Source organism: Fomitopsis serialis, assembly GCF_022376445.1.
Source record: "Fomitopsis serialis strain Sig1Antser10 chromosome Unknown B0H18scaffold_436, whole genome shotgun sequence".
NCBI classification, from domain to species: domain Eukaryota; kingdom Fungi; phylum Basidiomycota; class Agaricomycetes; order Polyporales; family Fomitopsidaceae; genus Fomitopsis; species Fomitopsis serialis.
The window spans coordinates 779-19,067 of NW_025955396.1; the positions used below are offsets into that span (position 1 = coordinate 779).

The 18,289-nt window shown below is 56.1% G+C and overlaps 1 protein-coding gene across 1 annotated transcript; it reads left to right on the forward strand.

Annotated features, from left to right (window-relative positions):
- Positions 1-12,197: 12,197 nt before the first annotated feature.
- B0H18DRAFT_447426 (uncharacterized protein) lies at positions 12,198-13,121 on the forward strand. Its single transcript, XM_048038135.1, has 2 exons — positions 12,198-12,950; positions 13,041-13,121. Exon 1 carries the CDS (start codon positions 12,291-12,293, stop codon positions 12,948-12,950), a length of 660 nt encoding a protein of 219 aa, XP_047884607.1. The 5' UTR covers positions 12,198-12,290; the 3' UTR covers positions 13,041-13,121.
- Positions 13,122-18,289: the final 5,168 nt, after the last annotated feature.

Below are 18,289 nucleotides of genomic sequence, written 5' to 3' on the forward strand. Positions count from 1 at the left end.
CTGTTGAGGCTGGGTCGGCGTCGACGTCGATGGGGCGGTGATGGCGGCAGTTGTTTCGGCAGGTTGGGCTGTCGATAGGACGTCATTGGCCGGGACCGGTTGTGCTGGGACCGTCGGTGCTGGGGTCTCAGCTATAGACGGGCCTAAGGTGGGTCCGCGCACTACCATCGCGGCGTAGGACGGGCTACCCGGCCTTCCAGGGCGGGTGCTGTTTTCGCCCGAGGGACCGGGGGAGGTGTCGCGCGTCGCGTTCGTCCGGCTTGTCCCTGGGGGCGGGGATGGCGTGCCTCGTGGAGGGGCCGGGGGGGCAGGCGTCCCAGGGGAGCGCCTGTTTTGTTGTGCGGTTTTGTTTCTCTGAGCCATTGGTGCAGGCAGGCAGTGTAGAGAGGAAAGCTGCGGTTGCGGAAAGCGAGGGTAGCCGTGTTCCCGGGGGAGGAGGCTGACTCTGCCCAGGTAGAGTCGCGTGGAGTTTATGGTGCAGGGCACCGTGAGTTGTCGTTCGATGTTGTAAAACCAGCGGTTGGACGGTCGTGTCAAGGGGGCGGCGTTCGTACGACCGGTGTGTCTACTACCAAAGGGAGACGTCGTCGGTGCGTCTTGACCTCGACTACGGTTTCTATTTCTCGACTTGACGGGAATTGTGACAGTCGTCGAGCTCGCATCGTTCCAGCGCTTCGCCAAAACGACCATCTGGCTGCCTGCGCGGGGTTTCTCGGTTCGTGGTGTCCGTTGTCGGTGGACCGGCTGTTCTGCAGGGAGATCCTGGAGGTTGGGGCGGGCTGGGATTGGTGCTTGCTCTGACACGGGTAGGGATCGATGCCGAGCGCCCGTCTCGGGATCGCGGACGTTGTGTGCGCTTGTGCCTTGTTTGGCAGGGCTGTGGCGTATGTGGCGTATGTCACGGGCGGCGATAGGCCGGGCTTTCATTTGGCCTTAGGCATGTCTCGAGGCCTCACTGCCCGGTGTGTGTTCGAATTATATTCTGGAAATGCAGTCAGGCGTCGTGGCGTGCATCTCTTTTCTCGGTGTGGTGTCTCTAGGTACATTCTGGGCCTGGTGGGGCATAATAGTCTCTCGGTATACTCGTTCGTCGTCTCTTTAGCGCCCTCGCTGGTCCTTCCATTCCGTCCCTTCGTCCGGCTGTGGCGATTTGGGTCGTGATCCCAGCCGGCGTCTTCCGCTGTTTCGGATCAGCGAGATCCTCTTCTCGAGAGTCTCCGTGTCTACATCCCACAGTTCGAATTCGTACGGGTTGTCCGTCGCTTGAGCCTAATGAGTGGGAAATCACGTTTCAAACGGTCCACCCGGAGTGCATTTGGCCCGTTTCGAACGGTGGACCCGGGCTCGGCCGGAGCACTCCGGGTCTACCGTTTGGAGCGGCCGCCGCCAGCAACGAACCGGCCGGAGGAAGGGTGGTGGTTTGGAATGGTCCGGCCGGAGTGTTGGGTAACGTTCCGGCCGGAGCTCTGGTGAACGTACCGGCCGGAGGCCTCGAGAAATATGGGTTTCCTACGGTGCGGCCGGACTGTTATCCAACGTTCCGGCCGGACCCCTGGTCAACGGTCCGGCCAGAGGCCTCGAAAAATTTACGTTTCCTACGGTCCGGCCGGACATATACCCAATGTTCCGCCAGACCTTTGATCAGTGTCCCGGCCGGAGGCCTCAAAAATTTGGGCTCTCAACAGTCCGGCCGGGCTCATCACTAACGGTCCGGCCGGAGCACTCAGCAATGATTCAGCCTGGCCAGGGGTTGGTTTCGGACGTCTGGCCGGCCCCCAGGTGAAACGGTCCGGCCGGGCAAAATCCCAACTTCCAATGTGAACAGGCCGGCCGGAAGCCTTGCAAAATCTGGGCTGTAAATGGTCCGGCCGGGCTAGTTTCTAACCATCCAGCCAGACCCCAGATGAACCGACCGGCCAGGCTTCTCCCAGCCAGACCCCTGATACACTAGTAATATAACAACAAGAATTGTTAGTTGTAACAACCAAGCTCAATATTTAACCACCAAGCCCAGAGATGAGCCACCAAGCTCGGTATCAAACCACCGAGCTCAATAGTGAGCCACTGAGCACAGTATTGAACCACCGAGGTTAAACAGCTAGGCTCGGTGGCCGAGAAAAATTGGCCGGGCTCGGCGCCGAGGATAAATGGCCGAGGCTCGGGCCGAGGTTTCGAGCGCCGAGCTCGGTGAAAACCGCCGAGGTCAGTATCAAAGCATTGAGCTCAGTGTTAAGGGGCCCAGTTAAAGGGCCGAGCTGAGTGTTCAATGACCGAGTTTGTTGTTGAAGCACTGAGCTCGGAAATGGCCGAGGTTAAACCACCGAGCTCGGTGAAAAACGGCCGGGCCGTCAGATTGCCATATAAGGAAATTTGGTATCATCTGGTAGCCCTTCATTCACAGAGTACAGTATATGTTCCCTAGTGTACAGAGATGCCTAGTTAGGTCAGAGAATACAAAATAAAAAATGCTCACAGGCTTCTCTGAGAACATACTATTCAACTCCTGAGGCCAGTTTTCTTTTCCCACAATGTTTGACCATCTAGAATGTGCTATTTCAATGCACAGCCTACATCCCCAACAGGAATAGTCTTATTCTTTGAAGCTGAATGCAGGACAGGAGATAAGGGGTATACATGTTGGATAATGATGTTCACTCCCTGCAGCCAACATTCTTTCCAAATAGTGTTTGACTATCTAGAATGATTCATTTACTCACAATGAGTGAGTCCTCCAAAGGAATAGTCTTATTCACACAAGCTGAATGCAGTACAGAGTTAAGGGAATCTGGTCTCATATGAGTATCACTCAATTTGAACAATGCTGATCATCACTTCTGTATCCATGCATGATATAGCTGAAGAGTCTATACATTGGACAGATGTGTCGCATTTTGCTCTGGCTGGCCTAGGACAGTGCACCGGCCGGACCGTTTGCTACGAGCAATGGCCGGCCGGACCATTGGCAATGAGCATTGTCCGGCCGGACCATTACCAATGGAGAGATGTTTATGTGGCCAGTGCAATGCGCATGGGTGCACATCACAGTTTGATACAGACAATCATTCAAAGCAGGCCCCATCATGACACAATAATGCATGTTCCCCTTAGCTCCATGCTCAGTTCAGCTAGGAAGAATAAGACTATTCCTCTTGAGGACTTTGCTGTTCATGTTGGATTAAGCCATTCTAGTTTGTCAAACATTGTGGGCAAAGCATATTGGCTTTACAAAGTAAACATAGTTCACATGTATCCCACTCCACCCTTGACACCTTAACTCTGTACTGCATTCAGCTTGTGTGAATAAGACTGTTCCTTTGGAGCACTTACTCCATGTGAGTAAATGAACCACTCTAGATGGTGAAACCCTATTTGGAAAGAATATTGGCTGCAGGAACCAACATTCAAGTCAGACATGCATATCCCATACCTATATGCCCCTTATCTCTTGTCCTGCATTCAGCTTCAAAGAATAAGACTATTCCTGTTGGGGATGTAGTCTGTGCATTGAAATAGCACATTCTAGATAGTCAAACATTGTGGGAAAAGAAAACTGGCCTCAGGAGTTGAATAGTATGTTCTCAGAGAAGCCTGTGAGCATTTTTTATTTTGTATTCTCTGACCTAACTAGGCATCTCTGTACACTAGGGAACATATACTGTACTCTGTGAATGAAGGGCTACCAGATGATACCAAATTTCCTTATATGGCAATCTGACGGCCCGGCCGTTTTTCACCGAGCTCGGTGGTTTAACCTCGGCCATTTCCGAGCTCAGTGCTTCAACAACAAACTCGGTCATTGAACACTCAGCTCGGCCCTTTAACTGGGCCCCTTAACACTGAGCTCAATGCTTTGATACTGACCTCGGCGGTTTTCACCGAGCTCGGCGCTCGAAACCTCGGCCCGAGCCTCGGCCATTTATCCTCGGCGCCGAGCCCGGCCAATTTTTCTCGGCCACCGAGCCTAGCTGTTTAACCTCGGTGGTTCAATACTGTGCTCAGTGGCTCACTACTGAGCTCGGTGGTTTGATACCGAGCTTGGTGGCTCATCTCTGGGCTCGGTGGTTCAACTCTGAGCTCGGTGGGTGGTTAAATATTGAGCTTGGTTGATACAACCTTGGTCATTTTCCAGCTGAGCTTGGGGGTTAACAATTCTTGTTGTTATATCACCGGCAGATCAATTCTGAGGGGTCTGGCTGGTTTTGGAGAAGCCCGGCCGGTCTGTTCATCTGGGGTCCGGCTGGCTGGATGATTACAAACTAGCCCGGCCGGATTGTTTACAGCCCAGATTCCGCAAGGCTTCCGGCCGGATTTTTGGAAGGTGGAATTTTGCCCGGCCGGACTGTTTCATCTGGGGTCTGGCCGGAAGGTTAGAAACCAACCCCTGGTCCCGGCCGGAACATTGAGAATCCAAATCTTTGGAGGCCTCCAGCCGGATCATTGCTGAGTGCGCCGGCCGGACCATTGCTGAGTGCTCCGGCCAGACCATTGCTGAGTGCTCCGGCTGGACCGTTGAGAGCCCAAATTTTCGAGGCCTCCGGCTGGGACACTGATCAAAGGTCCGGCCGAAACGTTGGGTATGTGTCCAGCCGGACCGTAGGAAGCCTAAATCTTTCGAGGCCTCCGGCCGGACCGTTGACCAGAGCTCCGGCCGGGACGTTGGATAACAGTCCGGCCGGACCGTAGGAAACCCATATTTCTCAAGGCCTCCGGCCGGTACGTTCACCAGGTACGTTCACCAGAGCTCCGGCCGGAACGTTACCCAACACTCCGGCCGGACCATTCCAAACCACCACCCTCCCTCCGGCCGGTTCGTTGCTGGCGGCGGCCGCTCCAAACGGTAGACCCGGAGTGCTCCGGCCGAGCCCGGGTACACCGTTAGAAACGGGCCAAATGCACTCCGGGTGGACCGTTCGAAACGGTCAAGTTCCACTCAGTAATGTGGTCGCTTCGGAGAAGGCGGGGTTGTTTAGAAAGAAGGAGTGGGGCGGTGGAAGGTCTGCGAGGGTGGCGTAGTGTGTAGTGTGTGTATAGCTCTCGAGTGTCCCCAATGTGGCCCAAGGAATAGGGACACGGAGGTTGCACGGCGGGGAGGCGCCAGCTACAGTGAACGTGATCCAATGTCGGCGGAGGTCGGACGCCGAAGATAGGCGTCCCGTGCCGGATTGACCCGATTCATTCTGTATGGAAATGAGGGTGCCTCGTCCGAGTTGTTGCGTCGGGTGCTGGTCGACTATCCAGGTGTATCCCCTCCCTCCCCAGACTGGCCGCTGTTGGACACGGACGCGGACGACCTCGGCGGCGTCGTTATCATTGGTTATGTGTAGGGAGGGGAGGGGGATAGGATTACGGGTGGGTTTGAGCCCTGCGCCAGTGTATGGCCGTGAGCGGTTCGTATTGGTGGATTTTTGTTTTTTGGATGGAGGCTGAGGTCGGTCGCAGGGCATATTGGCGGGTTGTATGGGTCGGGGGTGTGTTCGCTCGCATGGTTCATGTCTGAAGCTTTTAAGCTGAGTTTTCATTCAGCGTTAACGTTCAGCGTCAACGTTTGTTTGGTTTCCATTTGCCAGGGATCCGAGACTTACGCTTTATTCTTAAGGTTACGTCTCTTTTAGCGCCTTGGGCGTAATGTCATGCAAGAAGAGGAAGCATATTGTCCATGTAGTTGGTTGAGGTGCCTATGTTTTGGGATTTGGTGGCGAGTTCTGTCCTGGATTGGGACGTGGCGTCTGTATCTCTCATGTTCTCGTCGCTTCTTTATGTCACATGGTTATGGGAGGGAGTTGGGTCGGTTCAATTCTCTCGTGGGCCGGCTATCACGTGTTAGGCTCGGGGAGCTCAGGGCTTTGTCGCGTGGTGCGGGTCATTTATCTGTATAGTTTTAAACGGGTGGCTGGAACTCTAAAGTTTTTTATACCCCGGTGGGGGGCCCTTTGCGCTGTAGGCGCTCGGGGGATCGGGCGCAGTGAGGAGGAAGCGACAGAGAGTGTGTGGGTGGAAGCCGGGTCAATAGGATATGCTTATGAACTAGAGGAGGGGGTGTTCCCTGCTCCGACGCCCTGCTGGGACGTCCAGTCAAAGTCTGGACTGTTGCGGCCGTGATGGGCCTAAGGATTGGGGGCAGGTTATGCCTCTCGTCCTTTTGTGCATGTTGGTTTCACCTCGAAGAGGTTACTTATCCCCCGGACCACGAAAAGGTCTGCACAGGACTCGTCTAGGAGACGTAGCCCTCCCGGGGGTTCGACATCGATATCAAACATGTACAGACGTGATGCCGTAACATATTTGAGTGGAGTTCCGAGTCCGCTAAGTTAAAGATAGATGGAGAACGTGTCGTATCTCGATGTCGTGATCATTTTACTTATACCGTGCTCGCGAAACAGATGTGATGACTACCTACGGCTGAATCAGGACCGAGATGCACTCGAGCTGGGCGCCTTGCCGGGCTCAGCGCGAGCTTGGGCGCAAACATGTTCAACACCCTTGAAGCTTATGTCCTGAACCAAGGCTCCCAAAGTGATCGGTTTTTATGAACCCCCGCCGATATGTCCGCACTCAAGAGTTCCATAATTTAGCTCCCATGATCTGTACACATTCATCTGTGCAATACTGTGACAATTTCTGTGACAATTCCTTCCCGACAACTAAGCCAAGCATCGTAGTTTGCGATGGTCCGCCCGGCTAGCGATACTCTGCGCCACAATCGCCAATAGACGTGATGAGCCTCCGGCCGTTGCTCCGATCGAGCACCGCGTCGATTTCTGCATGGTCCCCCGCGGTGAGTCGGAAGGTGAATACTCGCCGGTTATCGTCCGTGTGTTCAGACAGCCCGAGGCGCGCTCCTGCTCGGTTCGGTCCCAGGGAGGAGTTAAGTACATGAGCGCGCGGATTAATCGACGTACGTTAGGGCTGATGCGGGGAAGGAGGGGGGACCACTCACCGATGATGACGGCGCCGACGCACGGATGGTCCAGCACCCATCGTGTGGCCACGTTCGCGATGCTCGCGCCGCCGTGGCGGTCCCCGATCGTACGCAGGACGGAGAGCAGGCTCTGGAACAGCGGCCAGTCGCCCCACGCCTTCAAGATCATGTCGAGATACTGCCGGCCGGACAAACCGCCCGGTGTGAGTCACCTGCAGGGTGCGGGACGGGTAGAGAACGCGTGCGTCGTGCTCACCTTCCTCTGGGATGGCGTTAGGTTGCCGGAGTACAGATCTGGCTCTGGCTGACCAAGCCATTTGTCTGCGAGGAACCCGCCGCACTGAAGGCGACAGCGTCAGATGGCGAACAGAGCAGACGAGAAGCAGTGGGAAGGTAGGATTGTATAGATTGCGTACGCGCTGTGCATACAGCGAAGCTTGCGGCGACTCACCACAGTACCGTACGTGAGAAGCTTGACATGGTGCCGTTCGCAGACGTCTGCCATCCCATGCAAGGGCCTAGTATCAATCAAGGAAAACTATCAGAAAGAGTGACCGTTAGCGACTACACTGACAGTTGCGGCGGCAGCGCGAAAGAGGCGGCACCTGAACTTGATTCGACACAATCGCGCCGGGCCCGAGCTCTGTGCAAATCTCGTCCGTCCTGATCGCGTCAAAATTGCATAGCCCAAGGGTCACGATCCTGCCTTCGCGCTGGAGGTCCTGGAGATGCCGCAGGGCGGTCAGGTAGCCCTTGTCGCTGTAGTCCTGCCAATGAAACTGGGAACGAGGCGCCGGTGTCACCTGTCAGTCCGCCGGGGTGCCAGGAAAATAACGTACCTGTAGGAGGTCGACACGCTGGGACTGCATGCGGTCTAAACGTTCTTGCACGGCGGCCTCGACGACCGCCCGTGTCGGATCTGTCTTGCGGAATACACACCACTTGGTACCGCCCATGATACTTCCCGGTGCGCGGAAGTTCCTTCTGAATTGTCCCTGCAATGTCACAGACACACAATTGTTCGCTGCGGCTGTAGATAGGTGCAGAAACGGTACTTACAAAGATAATCTCTGCACTGCCATAGTGGTCAGCTGTGAACCGGCCAAGTCTGCTGAGTATCAGAACAAGGCTGATACAAATGGATGCATACCCTAAGGCGCCACATGAGAGCAGCCATATACGGTGAGGAGGGTCCATGCAACGATTACAATGGCTGCGTACCATGTCTATATTTGTGTAATTTGTCAGATCGCACAAATAACACGTAGTGCAAGCGGTACATACCAAAGGCGGTGTATCCTGCTTCCGCGTACTGCGCCATTTGGCTGCGTATCTTGGGAGTAGAGGCGCTGCCCCAGGCATTGCTGGACAGCTGCCACAGGCCTGTGAAGAGCCTGGGTACCCTAAAGGGGCCTAGCTGAAAGGTCTCCAATGAGATGTCTGTGGTCATACTTCTCTGCAAGGCAGGAAAGAGATTAATAAAACGGGAGGGGGGTAGGGGAGTTTCGGTACCGACTCCGACACTGGTTATATATGTGGCTATATGTACTCTGGACGGCCGACTCAATACGTATACCAGCAAAAGATGGAAAGGAGATGGTCCGGCGATGTGTCGATGCGACGAAGACTGTGCCCTTACCGGGGGCGGTGGGAGACCTCCGGAGCGGAGGGATCAGATCCGGAGCCCCAGTAACTTTCGCCAGAGATATTGCGGACGATATGCGACCAGAACTATCCTGTGCTGTAAATTAGGGGTAGATTAGACACAGCTGCGCCAATTGGGATAGGACAGGTGCTCCGGAATGTCTGCCCAAGTAAAGCTTCAAAGCTTCATGTCTGGATTCAGATCTCGGTTTTCAAGACCTCAATTGCCGGGGACATCCGGCTTTTGACAGGACCGCGACGTGGTTCCGCCGAGGCGCTGGCCAGGCGGTCATCAGATTGGAGGCCGATGCTTCTCCCGATCTGTAGCCCAAGATCTTGCCCCTCGCGTGCGCCTTTCAATGTCATTCAAAACTTTCATTCAGGCACGGTCTGCTTTCTCGCGGTCATACTACCGCTGGCGCATTTTCTACGAGCACCGCTATGTTCTTGCAACGGACGTCCCGAGGATATGTGCAAGGAATGCGACATACGACGCATGGGCGCTGCCACATACACGTACTTGGCACACGCGCAGCTGGTACAGTTTCACCGCCCCGGTGACAGTCCAACGACAGCGGCACGCATCGTGATCCTCACACGGACGGGTCGATTGTCAATCTGCCGCCACAGAGTCGTCTTTGAGCCTGAAGGCGACAGCTTTGAGACCGTTCCGTGACGCAGTCCGAACCCGGGTATGTCGCATCACCAACGTCCTGGACAGTCTGAACCTTTCCTCCACCGCATCTACAGTCGTGGCAGCGGCGCCCTATGATCTGCCATGTCACTTCTCGCACCGTGCAAGTAGTATTCTCCGCAGGAAATCTTTCCTTGTCTCTTTCTAACACCCGCCAATATGTTCTACACATGTCTCGTTTGCTTATTTGAGCTCCTCAGGGGCCTCGTCGATACGGAGGCGGCCACCCGGTGGTGGCGTGGCGCCTGTGTAGGGTTGCGACGTATTGGTGTCGGTCATCAATGGCTCCCTGTGCCTCCAGCGTGACAGAGGCTCGAAAGGGCTCACACGCTGTTGTCTCATCATTCCTGATGAGTCATATCCTTCTCCCATCCATGTTCTACAGAGATATGTTCGTCAATCACGCAGTTCAATACGAAGAACACAGCATGGCGCAAATGACGAAGATGCACACATCAACCAGAAATACCTTAACTCTATGTCCCGGTACTAGTTAACCTTGAACAAGTACCGTTCTACGAAGTACTCTACAGGCTCCCGCCGGGTGTTCCACCACATGACACAGGTAAGCTAATTACCAACGGCAGCCAACCGATACGTTGGTGCACTTTCTTCCGTCTCGGAAGATTGTACATACCTTTCGGAGGCAGCCCAGAACATCCAACCACGGAACGACGTACGTACCACCGAGGGAACCCCGGTACTTCAACTTATTCTCCCGCGCGCGAGCCTACTAATTTGAAGACCGTGCCGCCGCGTTTGCTGCTGCATTGCGATCTGCGCGGACAGCTGCTGCGGATGGTCATTCATGCAGTCCTCAGATACCGAATATGCGCCCCGCCTAGTCGACCGTTGATCAACTTCGCGAGTCATGAACAAGTTGTTCAGACGCGATGCTGTGATATGATAGGGCTTCGTAACGTGAGTGTAATGCGTCGTAGTGATGCGCCCTAGACGCCACATTCGTCTGAGGTCTTACATACGTGTTCGCCGACTTTCATGTTCACCGTGGTTGAATGTACGGCGCGGTGCGGTCCAAGTGCGGTCAGTGCTAACCCGGTTGGCTTGATCAGCACCGTCCCGCGACCGAGGCTAAGCGTGTTTGAGAAAGGACGCTGGCACGCAATAAAGCCAATGTCGGTCAAGTCGAGTGGGTTTATCCCGCTGCATGACGGTTGAGCCTGGATAAGACGGTTGTGCCGCGCGCTTGGAGCCCGGGTCCGTTACGAGAGGGTGAAAGAGGAACTGCACGAACGGCCCGATCGGGTGGCGGCACGGCGGGGCACGAAGATGCTGATCGGAGCGATTTGCGGAGAAGTTCGCAGATCCAATTCCGCCAGCCACCCGCACACTGATTGGGTAGCCGCTCCGGTCCCAGGCTGCGCGTGTCCGCCACAGACGCGTCCGCGCCCTCAGCATAAGTCACAGCCCGCATGTCAGCAAGTCCCGGACGACGACTGTGATAGTACGTATGTCACGTCGCTGTCACAATCCCTTGGATGCATGAGGGGGAGATGCGAGGATGGCGAGTTCACTGGCAGATCGGAGTTTGTGCATGGCGCAGATGCCAGAGTCAGATGCGGTCACCGAGGGGGCCACCACTGCTTGGGATTAATGCTCGGCGCGACGGATTGACTGCTCGGATCACAGTACAACGCCGGGCTGAGGATATAAGTTTCTCTCTGCGCCATGATAGCTGACATTGCACACAGCCCTCTGAGTAGCCTTTCCTCCTCGACGCCACCGATACTCCCTTCTCCCCTCCAGCATGCCTGCTTTAGAGACCGTCCACGACTCCCGCCCCGTCCTTGGGCATGTGTATGTAGTGCACAGTGATCATGACAAACCCTATGCTGACGATGTACGCACAGCAACCTCATGATGGATAGCTTCATCGCCAATGCTGATATCGACGAGTGAGCACCGCTCGTGTCTACTCACCTGCACCCGCTTACAGCAAGTGCCAGCATGCGAGCGGTCATTCGCTCATTCCTGGCGACAAACCCACCAAGCGTCACCGCCGCCTTCCACGACACTGCGCGGAGACGACTGGACAAAATGAACGCGAAACAGCTCAGCCCCTCGACACAGCTCTTCTCCAGGTCTTCCGACGGCTTCTCACATCCCACGCCCGAGCTCGCCACCGTGCTCCGCCGTGCACGCTCGCTATACGGCGCAGGCATGGGCCTCGCGAGCCTTTCCCTGCTCACGCATGTGGTACGAGCGACGCTCGGCATGCGGTGGCAGGAGGACGGGGACACCGCGGACATCCTCGCACATATCGACGCCGACGTGACACAGGCGATCCAGAGCTCGAAGGAGGAGCTGGCCGGCGGGCGGGTGACGGACCTGAGCGGGGCCCGGGCGACCGTGAGCGAGCTGCAGAGCGCGCTCATCCACAGCGATCGCGATGCGGAGATCTGGGGGTGCGAGTCGCCATTCGAGCGTGCGCTCGCGAGTGTGCAGTATTGGAAGATCTAGGTGACGGACGCGGTGATTTCGCTGGATTGGGTTGGATGGATGCGTTGGATATACTTACATGATCCGCGTCCTGCTAACTTGGCTGTATCATAGTAGTATTATTCCGGCACGGTTCGTACGTGGTGCCCCGGACTGACCTCATGGCTGTAATACGACATGTTGTATTTTCTATTCATGCATACGCCCCTGTGAAAACCCGTGAAAGCTTCTTTGACATGCGGTGCAGTCCGTTCCGAACTGAGGCCGGAAACCTGTGCTGGATCTGCCAATCCTTGGGAGGAAGGACGCACGGTATCTGTCTGCTTCCCTGCGATGCATGCGAGCGTGAGCGACGTAGCACAGCGATGTCCGGGGCTAAGTCCTGAGTGGAACATGGGCCGAGAAGTGAAGCATGTCAGGTGCATGATTGTCGGTCACCCACTTCACTTTGCCTGGTGCCTCGTCCCCTCGCATTCAATATCGCGGCTATCCAAGTGTTTGCCATGGGATATCGACCCTATGAGGCAACTATGAGTGTGACTCTAATAGGTACGAGGAACACACCGAGGACATATGCATGCCAGCGGCACCCGTGCGTCGCCGCGGATTCATACAGCTCGGTCCCATCAGCCGAGCATGGTCCTTCGTCCGCGCTTGGCCAGGAATGACAGAGGGATGCGTGGAGAACAGGGACACAGGAGAGGGACACGGACACGGAGTCGACGCCCCAGACCAGGTCGCAACACAACATTCCAGATCCGGCGGCGCCCATCAATCTGCCGTGACCCGACTCGCGTCCGATCAGGATCGTACGTACCCGCGGGGCATCTCCAGCCCCCCTCTCCCGCCCCTCTCCCGCCCCTCTCCTCGAAGTCATCGCCGCCAACAGCTCGAGGTCGCGCATGCACCGAGGCAAGCGTGAGGAAGGAAGACAGACAACGCTCGCGTCGGCATGTGGGGGTGGCTCTCGGAAGCCCCAGAATGGCAACCGGCTATGCAGCGCTCGGCATCCGCTGGCATCCGCTGCGGGCACAGCGGGCAGCACTGCAACGGCCCACAGGCGCGTCAGCTGCTCCCAATTCCGCCCACCGCTCCTTTCTTTCTCTCACCTTCATCTTGACCACCACCTGCAGCCGGGCTGCCATTCACTCAGCTCCCACATTTCTACCCTTGCTTGCAGTCGCTTTTGCTTTCTCTTCTCGCCGATATGTTCTCTACGACCAAGATCGCTAAGTATGCTATGATGATGGCGGCTGGCGCGCATCTTACCTCGGCTCTGTCGTGCGTCCTACCATTCTCTCTCGACGACCACATATAACTAAGCTCGAGCCACACGACAGGCTTTCGTCGAGCTGTCAATCTACCCTCGCTCAGCTCGTTACGTCCACCGAGACGACATGCTTGAACGCACAGAGCCTCGTCGGGCTCGTCGTGTCGACGCAGAACACGTCTGTGGTGCCGACGGTCAACAGCTGGCTCACTGGGATGTGCTCGCAGACGGTGTGCTCGAACCAGACGCTGTCGGACGTCGTCACGAACGTCACCTCGGGCTGCGCGAGCGACCTCGAGTCGGCAGGCCTCAGCACGTCGGACACCAGTAACCTCGTCTCGATGGTGCAGCAGTACTACCCTACTGCGCGCAAGGCCGCGTGCTTGGCTGAGTAAGGAGCTGCCTTCGCACGGAGTGGCACCCGGCGCTGACCCAGGACGCATCTATTGTAGCACGTCGAACAACAAGACACTCTGCGCCACCGAGCTTTTGAACAATATCCAATCGCAGGTGGGCACGATCACGAAGGATAACCTCCAATCGGTCGTGTCGGAGATCGAGGAAGGTAGTATCAAGCTTGGCAGCAATGTCACCTGCACGGATTGCACGAAGGCGATGTACAACCTTGTTGCGCAGGCTGATCCGAGTGTCGCAAGCACCGTCAATGGCACGGTTGTCGGCCAGTGCGGTGCCAGCTTTGCTGGTATGTAGCCTTCCATGGTATCGTGTTCCCAGCAACTAACATTCCGCACCAGATGGCTCCGAGCCGTCAACGATCACGCAGACCGCGAACAACGCAGCCTCCAGTAGCACGAGCGGTGCGTTCTCCGTTTCCGCCGTGCCTTTGGCCGCGGTTGCGATGTCGTCGCTTGTTGCTGTCTGCTCCGTGTTCGCTCTGTTCGCTTGATCGACCTTTGACATGCACACATGGACTCGCACTCGTCTCTCGCCTTGGACACCATTATTATTGTAGCGCCTAGTCATCGCACAGCCTATCGGACTGCTATTTTTTTTTCTTGAATATCATCTTTAGTACGCTGCGTGGAGTGCGGAGAGCTGTCCTAGGATTGTCCACCCCCGAACTCTATCATTGAAATCCTTGGCTGGTGCAGATTGCCCCAGCGGTGCATGATGATTTTCAGTCTGACAGAAGACAGCTTGTTCTCCCTGTACATTTAGTTCCGCGTCTCGGGCACAGCCTCACGTCCACAGTTTCGTTCTTTCCTTCTTGATTGCGATCGTGCGGCTTCTGACCACAGCAGACAGGAACTGGGGGAAGCGTACTGTCACTCGCTGCACGCGGCTGTGCACGTCTGTCATTCCTCTGATAGCTGTCACCTACCTGTCCCCGAGCGGCGGGATCCCTTCAATTGGGAGGAGCAGGTGCACGAGACACGACCTCAACTGTCGTGCAAGTGTTAGTGGCCCCGTCACTCACTAGCTCTGATGCATTTGCAGACGATACATATGTCTCGAGCGACCTTAATCATCTCACGGTGACTGATACAACAACTTTATTGCCCAATAATGTAACACCTGGAACACGCAGTGAACGACAGGAAGGGGGTACCGCCTTCAGCACTACTGAAAGCTCGCGTGGAGAATGTCCGATGGCCGTCGGAGGACCACCTCACCAGCGCGCTCCGTCTCCGACGGAGTGCAGTACATCGAGGTAGGTGGGAGCGCATCGTTGACTTGGATATCAGCAGCTCGTCTTCGGATTAAAGGAGAACTTGGTCTTGCCGGAGCTGCTGTAGATGCCGTACCCGGGCTCCTGATCTTCCGAATAGATGTGCGCGAACCACCCGATGCCGCCGCCCGTCGCGTTCTTGAAGTACGAGCACTGCGAATCCAGCAGCTCGTAGTAGGCCTGTCGGGACGGAGGAGGTAAGCGAACGTCCGAGATACAGCAGCGGGTGAGACGGATGGCATGCGCAGTTATGGCCGAGAAGTATTCGTATGGATGGGAGGTAAGATGCGAATGGAGTGATCTGAGCTCACCTTCTCGTTTGCGACGTTCGCTACTGCGTCAGGGCTGTTCGGCTGTACACCTTCCGATGTCGTGGAAGGCCAACCGTTCTGCGAGCAGGCAAGGATGATCAGCGCATCCGGAGAAAGGCAAGTCACCGTCTGGAACACACCTCGTCCAGGTACATCTTCTTCCCGCTTCCATTCTTGGTGAAGAACTTGAGGTTCTTCTCCACAATTGGCCATGACTTATTCGCTGCACGGCACTGGTCAGTCCTGGACACACGAAGGTGCGTAAGAAGTCGTGTCTCACCGGTCGAGGCCTTCTGGTCGAAGAACGGTAACATATGGATGTTGATGTAGTCGATGGCATCCAGCACGTCCTGGGCGCCCCCGCGCTCCTGGTAGCCATATGCCAGCTCACTGACAGTGACCGGGATGTGCAGACTGGAGAGGTTCGTCTTCGCCTGCTCGACCTGCTCCGCGAGTTCCGCGTGCGGGAGGATGTCGTCGAAGAGCGGCTCCGAGCCGAACTGCACGCCGCGCGTGACGAACTGTGCCTTTGGGTTGGAGTGCAGCGAGGCGAAGAGCTTGTTGCGGCGTGTCTTCCACTTGTTGTCCCCGTCGAAGCCGAACTGGACGGGTGGTGTCATCGCGTGTCCGAATCCTGGTCCGACTGGCGTGTACTCACCCAAATGAGGGCGTGCACGCCTAGATCGTTCTCCCAGGCAGCGTCCACGATATCGTCGCTGTTGTCCAGGTGAGTTCGTCTGATTTGAGTGTGCGAAGAAAAGCGTCTTACTAGAAGCCGTCGTTATCACAAGCCCCGTAGAGGCGGACGTATCGCCCATTGAAGGTCTTGCGAATGTCGGCGAAGTCCCTCTTGAGCTGGTCAGCACTTTGGCCTGCAGCAGACGTCTCGGGCTCGGATCAGTTCGCGGGGCATACTGCATTGACCACTCACAGGCTGTGACTTCGTAGCTGAATCCGAGGAACGCGTATTCCGTGCTGGGATCGCACCACCAGTCATTGACACTCGATGGAACAGAGGATGGCATCTCGAAGTCTAGGGCTGGGAAGCAGGACGATGCACGGACTCCAATCCCGCCGAGGTCACCATATTCAAAAAGGTTCGTCGAGGCATCCCCATAGAGTGGCAGGGCGTAGCTAAGGTTCAATACAGATAGTAATACGCTCAGGGAGAGTGAGAAGAATGCCATCCTGGCGAAGATCGTAACAACTTTGTCCATAGGGCTGCCCGCACAGCGGCGTTTTATGGCCCATGGAGGTCCCCGACGGGAGTCAAGTGATGGCGAGCAGGCGGGGAGGACGCTGCCCAAGAACGAGTACCGCGTGCATAGGTTCACTGCGAGGTGTCTGCGCCATGCGCCTGAGCAGGTTTCACCGAGGAGCAGAACTGCAGTGTGGCTGACGATGTCTATGTCAGCCTCCCTCTCTCGTTACATTCCGACATTGACGTTCAGCAACGTTCAGCCTCAGATGCATTGGCCGTTACTATGCGGGCACGTAGAGAGCAGATCGAGCAAGGAGTGCACTGGCCGGAGGACGCCAGGAGCGTAAAGCCGGTCTCAGCCTGAAGAGCACGCCGTCTGAACAACCCGAGCGCGATCACGGGCAACACTGGTCCCGAATCACGAGCGCTCCTCGTCGACCACGGCTGAGTGAATGTTGAGTTGGTTCAAAGTTAAGTACGACTCCGATGGTGGTACAACACTCCCTGGCACGCGAGCAAGTTGCCAACGTACTCATGCTATGCACTACAGGACGAGCGCGAAGTGCTGTCAAGAACTACTGGGAGACAATGCACCCACCTTTGATCTGATTTTCTTCCCGCGGCAGGCCACTGGAATCGGAAGATGGACTCATCAGTACTCAGCAATGATGAGAGTCAGCCCACATATAGGTGGAAGGGACCACGCCGCGCCCCGGATAACGGTAAGCGTGCTAAGCAGCACGATGTTTTCCTGACATAAACCCAGCCTGAGACCGGCCGCTCATGGTCAGCAATACCATTTGTATCGCCCTGGACCGCATCTGAATCCTCGAGTCGTTTCACGTACCAACCAAGGCGTCAAGGTCTCGTGCAGCGGTACTGGAAACGACCGCTAGTACACTGTTGACGGAAGTCAAGCGCATCACACATGGAATGCATGCAAAATCCCACCTGCTGATACAACGTTTACCCGGGCTTTACGGCTACTAATCGCCTCTTCACCTCTCTTTTTTTTTTTTTTTTTTTTTTTTTTTTTTTTATTCTCCATGTTTTAGGCCCGTACGGTAGGTACATGCGGGGCAACAATAATAAGGGATGTCCGACGTGAGCAGACCGTGTTGCGGCATGGATCCCCAGATCCCGAGAACCCCGCCTCCCTGCGACCTCACCACCCTCCCAGCCCCTGCCCCTCCTGCATCCAAGGCGTGTCGGGGTGTGGGCAGTCGTAGGTATCGTCCTGGTCTTCATCATCCCCCAGTGACCCGTAAGGTGGGCCACTTAACCATCATAATCTCCCCGCGACGGCGCGTTGAGCGCGCCTGTAGTTATGATAGGCGCTTATCCATCACATCACCAAGGGCGCTCCCAGAGCCCCCGCCCCCCCTGCACCGTGTCCACCTTCACAATGCCGCTTGCAGCCCAATGTATAGCACGCTCAAAACCCCCAGGGCTGGTGTCAACCAACGAGGGCGGCGCCGAGAACGACTCCCCCCAACGGCATCATTTGTGTCGAAGGATTTTTAAGCGAGTCGGGGGCCCGCCGACATGATCCAGTCCTCGCCCAAAGGGCGCCTCGCCCTGCTTGGCTGTGGGTGCTGTGTAATTGCGGAGACCTCCTCCCCAGCAGTGGCAGTTTTCGTGTAGCGAGGGGCAAGCTCAGGCCTGGCGTAGCGGGAGCGGGATCGATGGGACAGGAAGGGGATCGGGTCTGCAACCCGCGATCGGTTTTTTGAGGTCGTCCGCGGTCCCGATTCGTTATCGAGTTGGTCGATATAGGGAAGAAAGGAGTGTGGGGGTCGAGTTGGGCGAGTCTTGACACTGAGTGAGGATGGGACGGGCGAGAGAAAGGGCAGATGGGTGCCGATAGCGCGGGCGCTAAAGGGAGATGATGGTGGTGCGAGGTCAAGAAGGGATGGCCTCTTCACCTCTCAGTATCGACATCAAGAGGTGCAATGCGGCGCCGGTGTTTGATGCCGCGAGCATTTCGGTGAGCGCACTCACCCGTGATGAACAGATACATCTACCGAGCCGCGGTGTAGACTGAGCAAGAACATGTGATAGCACAATATACAATGGAAGCCCAACGATACTTCACCTTGA

What these genes read in the sequence shown, in the direction of transcription:
- B0H18DRAFT_447426 (XM_048038135.1), top strand. Translation starts at nt 12,291, where the DNA reads ATGCATGCCAGCGGCACCCGTGCGTCGCCGCGGATTCATACAGCTCGG.